This window comes from Colletes latitarsis, chromosome 13 (genome assembly GCF_051014445.1).
Source record: "Colletes latitarsis isolate SP2378_abdomen chromosome 13, iyColLati1, whole genome shotgun sequence".
In the NCBI taxonomy this organism is placed as follows: Eukaryota; Metazoa; Arthropoda; class Insecta; order Hymenoptera; family Colletidae; genus Colletes; species Colletes latitarsis.
In genome coordinates, this window is record NC_135146.1 from 13,882,379 (window position 1) to 13,895,156 (window position 12,778).

At 38.2% G+C, this 12,778-nt stretch overlaps 6 protein-coding genes across 10 annotated transcripts; 2 read left to right on the plus strand and 4 right to left on the minus strand.

The window, feature by feature from the left end:
• Positions 1-60: 60 nt before the first annotated feature.
• On the minus strand, positions 61-5,442 carry LOC143349540 (uncharacterized). Its single transcript, XM_076780887.1, has 2 exons — positions 5,286-5,442; positions 61-1,859 (listed from the first exon to the last, which is right to left on the minus strand). The coding sequence occupies exon 2, from the start codon at positions 1,855-1,857 to the stop codon at positions 1,624-1,626; it is 234 nt and encodes a 77-aa protein (XP_076637002.1). The 5' UTR covers positions 1,858-1,859; positions 5,286-5,442; the 3' UTR covers positions 61-1,623.
• A 408-nt stretch (positions 5,443-5,850) lies between these two features.
• On the minus strand, positions 5,851-7,132 carry LOC143349538 (uncharacterized). Its single transcript, XM_076780884.1, has 2 exons — positions 6,733-7,132; positions 5,851-6,665 (listed from the first exon to the last, which is right to left on the minus strand). The coding sequence occupies exons 1-2, from the start codon at positions 7,002-7,004 to the stop codon at positions 6,620-6,622; spliced, it is 318 nt and encodes a 105-aa protein (XP_076636999.1). The 5' UTR covers positions 7,005-7,132; the 3' UTR covers positions 5,851-6,619.
• Positions 7,133-7,429: 297 nt separating this feature from the next.
• Cytc (mitochondrial cytochrome C) lies at positions 7,430-9,900 on the minus strand. 2 transcript variants are annotated; one of them, XR_013080942.1, is made up of 5 exons: positions 9,761-9,900; positions 8,445-8,494; positions 8,063-8,204; positions 7,653-7,995; positions 7,430-7,569 (listed from the first exon to the last, which is right to left on the minus strand). XR_013080942.1 is itself a non-coding variant. In XM_076780883.1 (4 exons), the coding sequence occupies exons 2-4, from the start codon at positions 8,481-8,483 to the stop codon at positions 7,850-7,852; spliced, it is 327 nt and encodes a 108-aa protein (XP_076636998.1). In that variant the 5' UTR covers positions 8,484-8,494; positions 9,761-9,900; the 3' UTR covers positions 7,430-7,849. The 2 variants fall into 2 exon arrangements, 1 of the variants encoding a protein (XP_076636998.1); XM_076780883.1 differs by having other exon boundaries at positions 7,430-7,995.
• LOC143349535 (meiotic nuclear division protein 1 homolog) lies at positions 9,882-12,666 on the minus strand. 4 transcript variants are annotated; one of them, XM_076780880.1, is made up of 5 exons: positions 12,466-12,666; positions 11,088-11,319; positions 10,897-11,002; positions 10,675-10,821; positions 9,882-10,031 (listed from the first exon to the last, which is right to left on the minus strand). In XM_076780880.1, exons 2-5 carry the CDS (start codon positions 11,312-11,314, stop codon positions 9,882-9,884), a joined length of 630 nt encoding a protein of 209 aa, XP_076636995.1. In that variant the 5' UTR covers positions 11,315-11,319; positions 12,466-12,666. The 4 variants fall into 4 exon arrangements, with proteins under 4 accessions (XP_076636995.1, XP_076636992.1, XP_076636993.1 ...); XM_076780879.1 differs by lacking the exons at positions 9,882-10,031; positions 12,466-12,666 and adding exons at positions 10,127-10,389; positions 10,466-10,615 and having other exon boundaries at positions 11,088-11,411; XM_076780877.1 differs by lacking the exon at positions 12,466-12,666 and having other exon boundaries at positions 11,088-11,371.
• Tfb5 (transcription factor B5) lies at positions 10,307-11,558 on the plus strand. Its single transcript, XM_076780888.1, has 2 exons — positions 10,307-10,444; positions 11,372-11,558. The coding sequence occupies exons 1-2, from the start codon at positions 10,410-10,412 to the stop codon at positions 11,556-11,558; spliced, it is 222 nt and encodes a 73-aa protein (XP_076637003.1). The 5' UTR covers positions 10,307-10,409.
• LOC143349536 (zinc finger HIT domain-containing protein 1) lies at positions 11,620-12,349 on the plus strand. Its single transcript, XM_076780881.1, has 2 exons — positions 11,620-11,761; positions 11,835-12,349. The coding sequence occupies exons 1-2, from the start codon at positions 11,620-11,622 to the stop codon at positions 12,155-12,157; spliced, it is 465 nt and encodes a 154-aa protein (XP_076636996.1). The 3' UTR covers positions 12,158-12,349.
• Positions 12,667-12,778: the final 112 nt, after the last annotated feature.

Below are 12,778 nucleotides of genomic sequence, written 5' to 3' on the forward strand. Positions count from 1 at the left end.
GATCATCAAAATTTTAAAAAAATCACTCTCTCAGACACCTCAGGAGCAAGTCAATAAACATTGTCTTTTGACAGAACAATACTGTTTTATTACTCAAACAATAACGCATTTCTCAAAACCCTGGTCGCAGTTCCATCGTAATTTCACAGTAACAGAGGCTTTATGGGAGCCTGTGGGGATTGGCGCATAAAACAGTGAATCGCGCGTTGAAACAAACGTTGGTTTTATTTGTCGATTTCCGTAGTCATAAAACATTCGATATCCGTAACAGACGGGTCGCGTAATAGATAAAATCGGATCGAGGATACCTGAAGCGCGCGCGGTTTTTTATGCCTCGATCGGACGATTGTGAAAGAAACGTAAAATGGCCGTAGCGTTTTCCACGTCTCTCGATTCCTTCGCGGAACGAGAACGAGGAACTTTCGAGTCGACGACGAAAGTTTCGAAGAAACGTACGATTACAATAGTCGGTATTCCCCGTCGTTTGAGTGGAACAGGAAAGAAAGAAGGGGCAAAAACAAGCGTAGTAAAAGCAACGAAACAAAGTTCGACAAACAAGGAATGTTCTGAACATAGGCACCACGTTATATCCTTATCGCTATTCGAGCTAGAAATCTTTATTATCGCGATCGTACACACGTGCACACGTAGCCCGTGTTTAACAACGGAAAGTAGAAGAAAATCTTTGACGAACGAGGACCACCGATGAATGACCTCGAACTTCGAGGTTCGCGCGCTAATTAATCGCAAATGACCAATCGATTACCTGGAACCCGGTACTGCGCTTTATATAACGATTCACACGCGTGTGTACTGTTGGCACGTTGCGTTCTGCGCCCCTGAGTAACGAGGCGACACCTGTTTTAATTACCTGATCGTTTTCGAGTATATTAATAAATTATTATTTCTGGCTATCGATAACCAATAACCCGAAGGTCTTACGCGCGAGAACGAAAACGTATTATAAATAAAATTTCCACTCCATGTTTATCAGAGCGATGAAAAAGAGCACAGAAACACGTGTTTGTATAAATGCACGATAAAAGCGTCGTTGATCGGTGAACATAACCTAATCTTTCGGGTACAAAGTAAAGTTACATGTCTATGGTTAGAAAGGGCGTAAGTTAATTGTATTATTGCTTTGAATTTTTACGTTTGTAACTTCGGATTCACTGTGCGTTAATCGCGAACGTTAGCTCCACGCAAGGCAGTGCACGCTTGCCAACTGTCGCTCTCAGGGCCCCAGACGCCAACGTACCAACGTTACACGCGTTCGCCACCATGTGTAGGAAAGAACACGCGTACGGTTAACGTTGTCTACATAGTAGGCGTGAACGTAGCCAGTACGACGCCTGTGGTTATTAACACGTAATTGCGTAACGCACTATAATTCAGCTACCGTCGGTCGTACCTACGTTACGAACCGACCACCCTATGTATACGTGAATCCCGACCAAGAGGAAAAGGGTCGTCGGATGTACCTGTACACGTGTGTCCGTGCATCCAGATACGCGGCCAACGCGGTTCAATGTGTGCGGACGCACACGTGTACGGTCCTTTAATTTTTAATTCGTTAAATACATCTATGAAAAGCGGCACGATGGCGCTCGGTGTACTTCGTCTCTAGCATCCGACCTTCTGCAGCATCGTGGCCAGCCGGAAGACGCGCATCCACGCGAACATCCCTACGGATGGCAAACGACAGACCGCGCTCCTCGCCGACGATTTCAACGAGGCCTTCGAGTCCGTCCACGTAGTTTGGCGACACGCCGTTTTCTTCGGTGTCGCCTCGATCGAGTACACGTCGCTCTCCGACTTCCTTTTCTTCTGCTGGTGCTGCTGCGGCGAGTACTTCATCACTGAATCATCGAAACAATTAATCAAACGTCTGCCGTTCCCATCGTTTCTCTCCTAAACCGAATCCCGTGGGAATCAGACCCCGTTTCCACGCACCGCGGAACCAACGCGGTGAAAACGCGCCTTGTTCCACGGACAGACCGATAGTAATTACTTTCGCGTCTCAGAGTTAATTGCCCTCCGCGTACCTATGCGAAATTCGCTTTATATAAGTACTTATGTAAGGATATAGGCGGGAAAATAGAATCGCGAAACACGAATTAGAGCTTATTAAGTATTAGGTTCAATTTACTGCCGCCTAACCGGTTAGCGTCGCCCTAAACCAGAGATTCCAACCGCCTAACCGTAACCGTAACCGTAACCGTAACCTGGTTAACCAAGGCAGTTAGAGCAGACTAATTATTATCTACTAGATATATGCACGTAGACTTGTGGAAATAATTTGTTGAAATTAAGAATACTTTCGATATCGATTCGATGGTGAACCGACGATTTTGTAACTACAGAACGTAAGAGGACGTAGCATGGTTGAGTAACGAGATTTTCCCGCGTGTCACCGTGCTACTTTTTTTCTCACGGCTAACAGTGAAATTCCTTTCACTAGCAAATCCTCTTTTGTTTAAGACGGTCTTGAAGCCGCTTTACGCAACTGGAGAGAGTATCGCGATCGCGACACGAACAAAAACGAAACTCCTGACAACTATATTTGGTGCCAGTAAAACGTATAGTTGGAAGGTCCACTTATATTTTCCTGCAGCTGTCATATTGACCTTGACTATGTTTATTCATGCTAAACGCTCACTCGGTCATGGCCGAAGATCCATTACGCGTGCATTGCAAAAGAGCGCTGATATAACTATCGAACAATCCGCGAAACGTATAAAATTTTTTATCCGTTACCCGTTTTTCCACAAGTGTACGATAACTAGAGACTGATAAAACTTCAGATAAATAATGAAGTAGGCTGTCGTTGATTAAATTGAAACGCTTTTATCTACTAGACGACGCTTTCAATCATTCTTCGCTGCACTATATTCAGAACTACAATACTTTTATACAGGGTGTTCAGCCATAAAAAAAATTTTAATGGGAGATTCTAGAGGCCAAAATAGGACGAAAATTAAGAATATCAATTTGTTGATAGAGGCTTCGTTGAAAAATTATTAGTGTTTAAAGTTCCGCCAGTAATGAATTTTTTTCTCGAAAGTGGGTAGGATTTCGGGGGTATGTCTAATGACCAAAAATGATTGTAATTCACCCCTGCAGACGAAAATATTTTTTCCAGAACGATTTGAAATTTTTTAATTTTGTCGAAAAGTTTGTCCACCTTCCTGAATTTTTTTCTCGAAACTGGGTAGGATTTCGTGGGTATGTCTAATGACCAAAAATGATTGCAATTCACCCCTGCAGACGAAAATATTTTTTTCAGAACGATTTGGAAAATTTTTTTTTCATCGAAAAATTTCACATCTTCTCGAATTTTTTTCTGGAAAGTGGGTAGGATTTCGAGGGTATGTCTAATGACCAAAAATGATTGCAATTGACCCCTGCAGACGAAAATATTTTTTCCAGAACGATTTGAAATTTTTTAATTTTGTCGAAAAGTTTGTCCACCTTCCTGAATTTTTTTCTCGAAAGTGGGTAGGATTTCGGGGGTATGTCTAATGACCAAAAATGATTGTAATTCACCCCTGCAGACGAAAATATTTTTTTCAGAACGATTTGGAAAATTTTTTTTTCATCGAAAAATTTCACATCTTCTCGAATTTTTTTCTGGAAAGTGGGTAGGATTTCGAGGGTATGTCTAATGACCAAAAATGATTGCAATTGACCCCTGCAGACGAAAATATTTTTTCCAGAACGATTTGAAATTTTTGAATTTTGTCGAAAAGTTTGTCCACCTTCCTGAATTTTTTTCTCGAAAGTGGGTAGGATTTCGGGGGTATGTGTAATGACCAAAAATGATTGCAATTCACCCCTGCAGTCGAAAATATTTTTTCCAGAACGATTTGAAATTTTTTAATTTTGTCGAAAAATTTGTCCATCTTCCTGAATTTTTTTCTCGAAAGTGGGTAGGATTTCGGGGGTATGTGTAATGACCAAAAATGATTGCAATTGACCCCTGCAGACGAAAATATTTTTTCCAGAACGATTTGAAATTTTTTAATTTTGTCGAAAAGTTTGTCCACCTTCCTGAATTTTTTTCTCGAAAATGGCTAGGATTTCGGGGGTACGTCTCTTCACAAAAAATGATCAAAACTAACCCCTGCAACCGAAAATAATTTTTCCAGAACGATTTGAAATTTTTTAATTTAATTTTGTTAATAACTTTTTAACGAAGCCTCAGTCAAGAAATTGATATTCTTGATTTTCGTTTTATTTTGACCTCCAGAATCTCCTATTAAAATTTTTCCCACGGTTTCCGAACACCCTATGCAATGTGTAAACTGATGTAAAAATCAAACACGCATGACCTGCATCTAAATATGATACGTTCTCTATAGGTATGCGTGTTACACAATCAATAATTGATCAAAGAAAAGGTTTTCGTGGGCTTATCAGTGGTCGCGTTTCGTGCAATCTCTTTTTCCGGGATTCCGAGGGTAGGTGTATAGTGGGCGTTTCAAATGTGTTCTGGTTTAGTGAAGCGCACGCGCCTCTTTCGGTCAGCTGATTCCCTAGACCTACTTTTTGCCCGATGATGCAGGCTACAAATAGGTATAAACTCGGATGCGCGTGTGTATAAATGGGTACACACGTAGTTCTCGTGCTACCGTGTACGTACGTGTACCTACGTGTAAGTACGTAGGAGGCTCTCTGCCCTAAATCATGCTCTTCGCTCGAGGTCATTCTTGGACCCTTCGAAAACCACAATTTAGAGTGCGTTTCGAACGAATTACAATTAACTACGAATCAAGAAAATTTATCATTTAAAAAAAAAATACTAATACAGAGGAAAACACATTTCATAACAAAAGCAAAATGACCCGCCCCTCAACAAAAAACTTAAATAACACGCGAATCTCTGTTAAAATATTTGACAGAAACTGTTACATAAACACGAAGACGTCGAAGGTTTTTCACGAGTCTCGAAACTCTGTCGAAACGCGACAGTTCCAAACGTTCGTATCGACATTTTTCTATAACGGTTACTATTTGGAAGAGTCCAAACGTTTTCAAGGCCTGTATACGCGCCAAGTTCGTCCCAAGCGTGCACGATCCGTTTCGTACGATTCCGAAGCAACGATCGTCGCGTGTCGTACACAAAAGCGCGGCACTTTTAGTTGTCACTTTCATTGATCATACGTTTGCCGTTTAAGCGATCTACCGTGCTACGATGCGAACTATCACGACTATGGATTCCTACGAGTCGAACGAAAACGTCGACGTACGAGCAATTCGTGATCGACGGACGCGTTTGTACGTACCTGTGCGGATTTTATTCAATTCCTAATGCCTCGCGAGGGAGGTGAACGCGCAAACGGTCCGTGCTTGACTGCAAACTGTTCTATACTGGTTCGAGGCGCTTCGTGCAGTGTTCCGCGGAGCACGACCAAGTGCATTCGCGCGACAAGGGACAGAGACAAGAAGTAAGATAGAAACAGAAAGAGACAGAGACGCAGAGAGGCTCCCTGCTTCTCACTCTGGTCTAAGCGCTGGATGGGGAAGCGGGTACACATCGCGCGATCGTTTCGACGACGAAGAGAGCTGGTGGGGATGCTCGTTTTCTTGGTTATGTACCGCAGCGCCGGCGCTGCATCGACCCGTCACCGCTTCGCCACCGATGCGTTTTCGCTTAAACGTTCCCTCAAAGTGTCTACCCAGTTTTCTCGTTTTAAAAATGTTCACGTACATTGTTACTTCGTCTAACAACCTTTCGAGGCCGTTTCATTTTTATCCGCCTGATACTGACGCTCAAGAAACGGATGCACTGCCGGCTGACTCACAAAGCGCCCCGATGCAATTTCTAACGTGGGCGGTACTTTTGACTCGAATCACTTTTCCTTTGCTTTTGAAACCAAAAAATTGTAAAATTGGTAAATAACAATCGAATTTTGTGGGAAATTACGCTTAAATGGAATTAGAGTTAGTTTTTTTTTAAATTATCGATGCACCCCGATGCAATTTCTAACGTAGATGATTCTTTTAATTTAAATTATTTTTGCCTTGCTTTTAACTCCGGAAACTGGTAAATAACAATCGATTTCTGTGGAAAATTACGCTTACATAGGGTACGAGTTATTTTTTTCTAAATTATCGATGCCCCCCAATGCAATTTCTAACATAGATGATCCTTTTAACTCAAATCACTTTTTCCTTGCATTTAACTCCGGAAACTGGTAAATAACAATCGATTTCTGTAGAAAATTACGCTTAAATGTGATACGAGTTATTTTTTTCTAAATTATCGATGCCCCCCGATGCAATTTCTAACGTAGGCAGTCCTTTTAACCTTTTAACACTATTTTTGCCTTGCTTTTAACTCCGGAAACTGGTAAATAACAATCGATTTCTGTAGAAAATTACGCTTAAATAGAAAACGAGTTATTTTTTAAAACTTCGATGCGCCCCGATGGGGAACATCGTTAGACGCTCCTGTGCGTACATAGATTAGCATATTGTTTCGTAAACCTTTTCTAACACACGTGGATCCACTTTAATGGATATTTCGAAACACGATCGCGGTCAAGGCAATGTCGTCTGCTTCAGCGACGATAAATGATAAAATATGTCGTAAAGCTTCGTATATATTGCGTACTTTTCAAGTTTCTTCTAGCGTAGGACAATAAACGTGGTTATGTACATTTCTATAAGAATAAAATTATTATTTTATTTGGGGTTATGCATTGAAAATAGAAAGTACAATGCACTTACCTTTTACCGCCAACCCGCCATATTGTTGAACTTGGACTTCCTCGTGGGGAGTTTGAAGTTGATTTTAACAATGCAAACGTGTCGTCAGTTTCTTGCGAATCTGGTGTATTACACTTCTTACTAGGCGGACTCGAAATACTTGATGGACTCTTCGGAGCTCCAGAACTAAAAACTCGAATAAATTGAAGACTCAAAGAGTTGCTCTTTTTTCTAGTTACAAAGTTACTATCACTAGATATCGGTGCTTCGAGAGGATCGGAATTATTTTTCATTTCGATTACGATAATCAAAGCTCTTAATAACAGAACGCGACTTCGCGAACTACAGAATCAAACTACAGTATTTTTCGCTAAAAAGTTAAATAAAACCACGCACAAGACGCGACTTCCTGACATTTTTAACCGCATCCTTCCTCATTTCTTATCGGACTAATTGGGTTAAACTAACTCTAACAGTAAATTTTCACGTTTAAATATTTCAAACAAATTTTCAACCAATTTATTTTATTTTCATACACACATTAAATTTTCATTAAACTTTTACTACGAGTAATGGAGAACGTGTACTTTTCATAAATAATGAAAACTAATTTGAGCATTTAGTTTAAAACGTAATACTTGTTTTCTTTGTACTTCATTATTGCCTCGAGTTTCGAAGAGTTTTTGTTCGATATAGAAAGAAATAATAGTATTACAAATTTACTGTTAAATCTGTATTTTCAGGTAGTCGTGTTACAGATCAGAAATCTGTTAAACGATTTTAACAGCTTATGGTCACAAATAAATATAGCGCACCGTTCACGCATGGCTCAGCCATCACGAGAGAGCACCAGAATATCTTTAATGATGAAGGGGAAAAACTAGTTCTAGCCAGTTCTAGCCTGACTCTTGTCAATGCATGTAATTACATGATATACCTACTTATAATCAATAACAACAATTTGTTACTATTCAGACTTCACAAACACTTGAGTACCAGATAGGGGAGTTTGAATGAATGAGTCGAGTCAGATGTAGCGCGATGTCCATGAGGTTTAAGATGATAATAGTACTAGGTTCCTCTACGACACCCGCTCGATACGTCTAGCGTGTCTTGCCATCTTTAACAGGTGTCAAGCTTACTTCGAAGCTTGCTCGATATACGCGATTAGATCAGCTCGTTCTTGCGGTTTCTTCAAACCAGCAAACACCATTTTTGTACCAGGAATGTACTTCTTTGGGTTCTCCAGGTATTCGAACAACGTATCTTTGTTCCAAGTGATGCCTGAAACGACAAACACACAGCGTAGTGGAACAACCGTTGAATTAAGATACGTTTAAAAAAGAAATACCTTTTGCTTTGTTGGCATCCGTATAATTGTAACCAGGAGCTTGACCAGTTTTCCTACCAATTATTCCGTGTAAATTAGGTCCTACCTTGTGTTTTCCACCAGCTTCGATGGTATGGCACTGAGCACATCTTTGTACAAAAAGCTGAAAGAAAAAAAATCAACGCATTTTACAGAATTTCTATTTTAATGTTAAGTATATTGTGATTATCGTTCAGAAGCGGAGGTTTAAACGAGACGATATAGCAACGTTATCGAGAAATTGATAAATAACGCTTCTTCCGCGTATTACGTGTTATCTCGTGGCCCCCGAAATTGGAATTCGCGCGCATAATAGCGATACTGTTTAAAAACTAGGAATTCAAGTAGAAAAATTACCACTTGCCTTCTTTCCTTTCTCCGTATCACCGGCGGGGACACCCATTGTGGTTTAATCTGCGAAACGATTTGAAAACGTAACGTGAAATACAACGCCATTTGCATACAACCGTGTCTCCATTGTTGCATTTGAAAATTGTAAATTTTCAATAATTCCAATTTACGTTTCTTTTGTTACATAAGCACGAAACACGTGAACAAATACTCATGTTTCGTAATATCATTGCACAAGAAATTTACATGTGTAGGTATGAACAATAAGTTAAATTGCAAATTGCTTAAATAAGAAAACGTAACAATGAATCAGAAAACGCATTCCACTGATAACGGAAGTACTTTACACTTCTCGATCTGCACGTGTCGCAACGTGCATGACGCACATCCAACGACAGAAATACGAAATAATTTACGACCACTGTTAAATTAACGATTTAAGTCCAAAAGGGGTTTAAAGACGTAATAAACATTGTAGTTTTTGTCGAATACGAAAATGCACTTCCAACACTGTCACCGTGACACTGATGTAACTATCGCGTATTTAGAGGTCAAACAAACTAATATACGTAGAAGTATAGATCTTAATCTAATCTAATCTGACTGAGAAATTTGTTTAAAAAATATGATTTGACGTATGCACATCTTGCACTTCGTGGCGTTGGAAAAGAAATTGATTTTAATTTGAAATCTGTTCAAGTATAGATTTAACTCTGCTTAATTTTGTTAAATTAGATTAACGATAACGACGAATGGGACATTTTCTCAATATTATGTAAAATCGTGCAATACTTCGTAATAATATTAAAAAGATACAAGTCATAGGCGTATTTTTTGAAATCGAAAAAAACGTGTGCACGATAAAGGCGTATTACTTAAAATAGAAAAAACGTGTGCACGAAGATGCAGTTTATCTTGGAACTTGTTTAATATTAAACTCCTAAATTCATAATTAGAATATTTGCATTTAAATGATAGAAGAATTTTATTTCTCATTGACGAAAGTGTAATAATAGAGCACTGGCTCAAGGATAGCCGTATTACGTAATGCTTAACACTATACATTTGAATGAAAAACGCGAATGATCAAATAGAAATTTAATTAAAAAAATGTGTGACATTAAATATGGGTTCCCAAAGATCGTGAGTCATTTACACGTGCTGGAAATGCCATGTACACTAAAATTCGCAACTGTGCAATTTGAAAATTCACGTAAATTGAATAAACTCTGCTACGACAAGTCGATGAAAACAACGAACACATCGATCGATGATTTCGAACGTACGAAAAGGAAACAAAAACGAGAAATAAAAGAAAATCATTCTTACCTAATTTGAGTCACACTCGCGCGAGCAGAGTATTATCGCAGACGTCTGTAGACCGACCGTGAATAGATGCTTCGATCGATGTGTAACCACTGACTTCCTCTGGGCTTGAATTCAGGGTATTTCAATGGCTGACGTAACAGTCACGAAATACTAGTAAACAGTTTGCCAGATGGCGCTCGAGTAAAATATCGTTGGAATTCTTTCGGCGATTGGTGAAATGAATCCCGCGAAATTTAAACGCAGTACAAAGTAACCTTCCTCTACAGTTCACCTATTAAACTTTTTATGCTATTAAACGACGATTATTAAATATTCACGAATATTAATTCACTGCATTTACAAGGGAATAAAATATCGCGTTAAATATTATATGAAGCTATACTTTTATTATGCTGCGCAATTAAAACATAAGTATAGTGTGAATTGTAGTTTACAAATAACTATAGTATATAGTAAATAAGATTGCGCCGTCAGCGCCTCTATCGACACGTGATGTGTACTAAATTGAACGATACTATATATTGACTTTCTTGTACAGCTATTTACGACGAACACAGTCTATGACGCACGCAATGCATATATTAAAACAGCGACGAATGTGCAATAAAATTTTTCTTCCTTTTATTTTACTAAAAGAAAGAGAAAAGTCATGGTAAATGTCACGAAGGGAATATTGGTTGAATGGTACGTATATCGATCACGAACCGTGGCACTTTTCTATTCTTTGTAATCTAAATCGTTAGGAATGTTAAATTGTTTGTTCAAAGTCTGTTCCGAAATGTCAAATTTATTTCTGCACCAACTTTGAATAGCAAAAATATTATTTGTCCATACATTGGCAGCATCTTTATATTTCTAAAAAACAACATATGCAAATATGATCGACGCAAATTTGGCATTTAACGATTCTATACCTGTGCTTTATCCTCGAGTTTAGCTATAACTTCGGGATCCGCGCTGCTAAATTTAGCAATTTGCTTTTTCAACTGATCTTCTTTCGCCTTTAATTCTTCTAATTCTTGCAACAAAAGTTGCCTCTCTTCTGTATCTTCTTTTCCTATCTACACGTGTTATTTCGAAAGTAACATAAACAAATTAAGCGATCTTTTATAACGTAACATTCTACCTTTTGTTACCTTCTCTTTTGCACAAGCTTCCTTTAACTTTTCAAGTTTAAATTCTGCCTCTACTATCTTTTTAGAAGCTTCAGATATCCTTTGTTCTATCGCAGTAATATTCTCTCTATATAATATATTTATTTATTATTTAATCGACAAAGTAATGCTAATCATATTTTAAACACGATAATTCTACATTTTGTTCTTACCCTGGAAAAGTCCAGAAATATACGGAAGTACCGATCTTTTCTGACCTAACTAATCCATCATCTACCAATGCTTGAAGTACATCTTTCACAGATTGTACCACAATGCCTTTTTCTTTCGATGCAACTTTTTCTATTTCCTTTAAAGTAAAAAACTCTCTTTTCTCGTAAAATATTTGAAGCATTCTCATACGTTTTTCATCGAGAGACACTCCTTTCCTTCTCGACATTTTGCCTACATAATTACAGTAAGATATAAAAATCTTTGTCATTTACTATGTTCACAGTGATGCAGCTATGAAAGAATTTCTTTTACATCTGGACGAGACTTTTGCTTTGGGAAGAAAATTTATAATTCAAGACCTGGACGAAAGACATTTGTTTATCTCCATCGATATCTTAGACACGTTACAAGCAAAAGTAGATGATCTTATGGATCAAATATCGTTTCCTTTAGCAGAGAAAGGAATATAAATAATTGACAAAGGATATATCTTAAATTAATGCAGATTGCTTTAATTTAAAATAATTAAATATGGCTGCGCGAGAGTCTGGTAGAATAAAAGACGCGTATCAAAAAAGAGTGCTCGACGATGCTGCGCGTAGACGCAGGCAAAAGAAAGCATTGGAAGCTTTGGAACAAGATAATTTTCACGATGATCCGCACGCAGATCTAGGTTAGTAATGCAAACATTCTACAATTATGTTTTTTACATTCACGTTATGTAAAGATATTTGTAATTATTTCAGTGATGAGCAAGAAAGTTCCGAAGTTTCAAGAGACTCTAGATAACAGGGGCGGTAGAAGGAAGAAAACTAGATCAGCCGAATATTACAAACAACGTTTTCGCAAAACGTTTGCTCAATTAGTAGAAGAAGATCTCAGCATTAACCCAAATTCCCCTAACTACGTTTCTGCTCAAGCGCCGCCATCGCGTTTTCCCGAAAGACAGTTTTGTGCAGTTTGCGGTTTCCCTAGCAACTATACGTGTATCCCTTGTGGTGCTAGGTATTGCAGCATGAAATGCTTAGGCACTCATCTTGACACAAGGTGTTTAAAATGGACAGCTTAATTTTAGACGAATTAAATATTTAATAAGCTTTGCGTACGATTCTAAACTCTCCATTATTGAATTCTATTAAAAATATTTTCTATAGTTGATAAGATACTAGGTATTAATCATACACACTTTATAAAATACATTTTCATTGTAAATATATCAGTACTAATAATACGAGGAAAAGAATATACTAAATAAAGTTTATTATTTTTATACTAATTTGCGTCCTTTCCTTCTCTGTCACGTATCAATAAAATTTTGGTAAATTACACGTATTATAATAAATGGAAACTATTTTTGTCGAATGTTTTGAAACGTACCTATTATCGCGCAGGTTTGCTGTCAAGAAGTTCCTAAATCTTTCACACAACGTGAAACAACACTGAATGTATCTTATTACTTTGTTCGCAGTATTATGTATAAAATTCGATACGAGTTTCTAAACTATGCTGAATAAACGAGTATTATTGCGTATGCTATGTGTAATAGTTCCCAATCAGAAATGCGTATAGGTTATGATGAATTACAAAGCATGCAATTCCGGCCAACGAACTAACGTGTGTACGTGCCTGAAAATGAGGCGGAGGCGATTTTCATTTCATAAAAACAACATTGGCCCTCTGGCGGAATGTG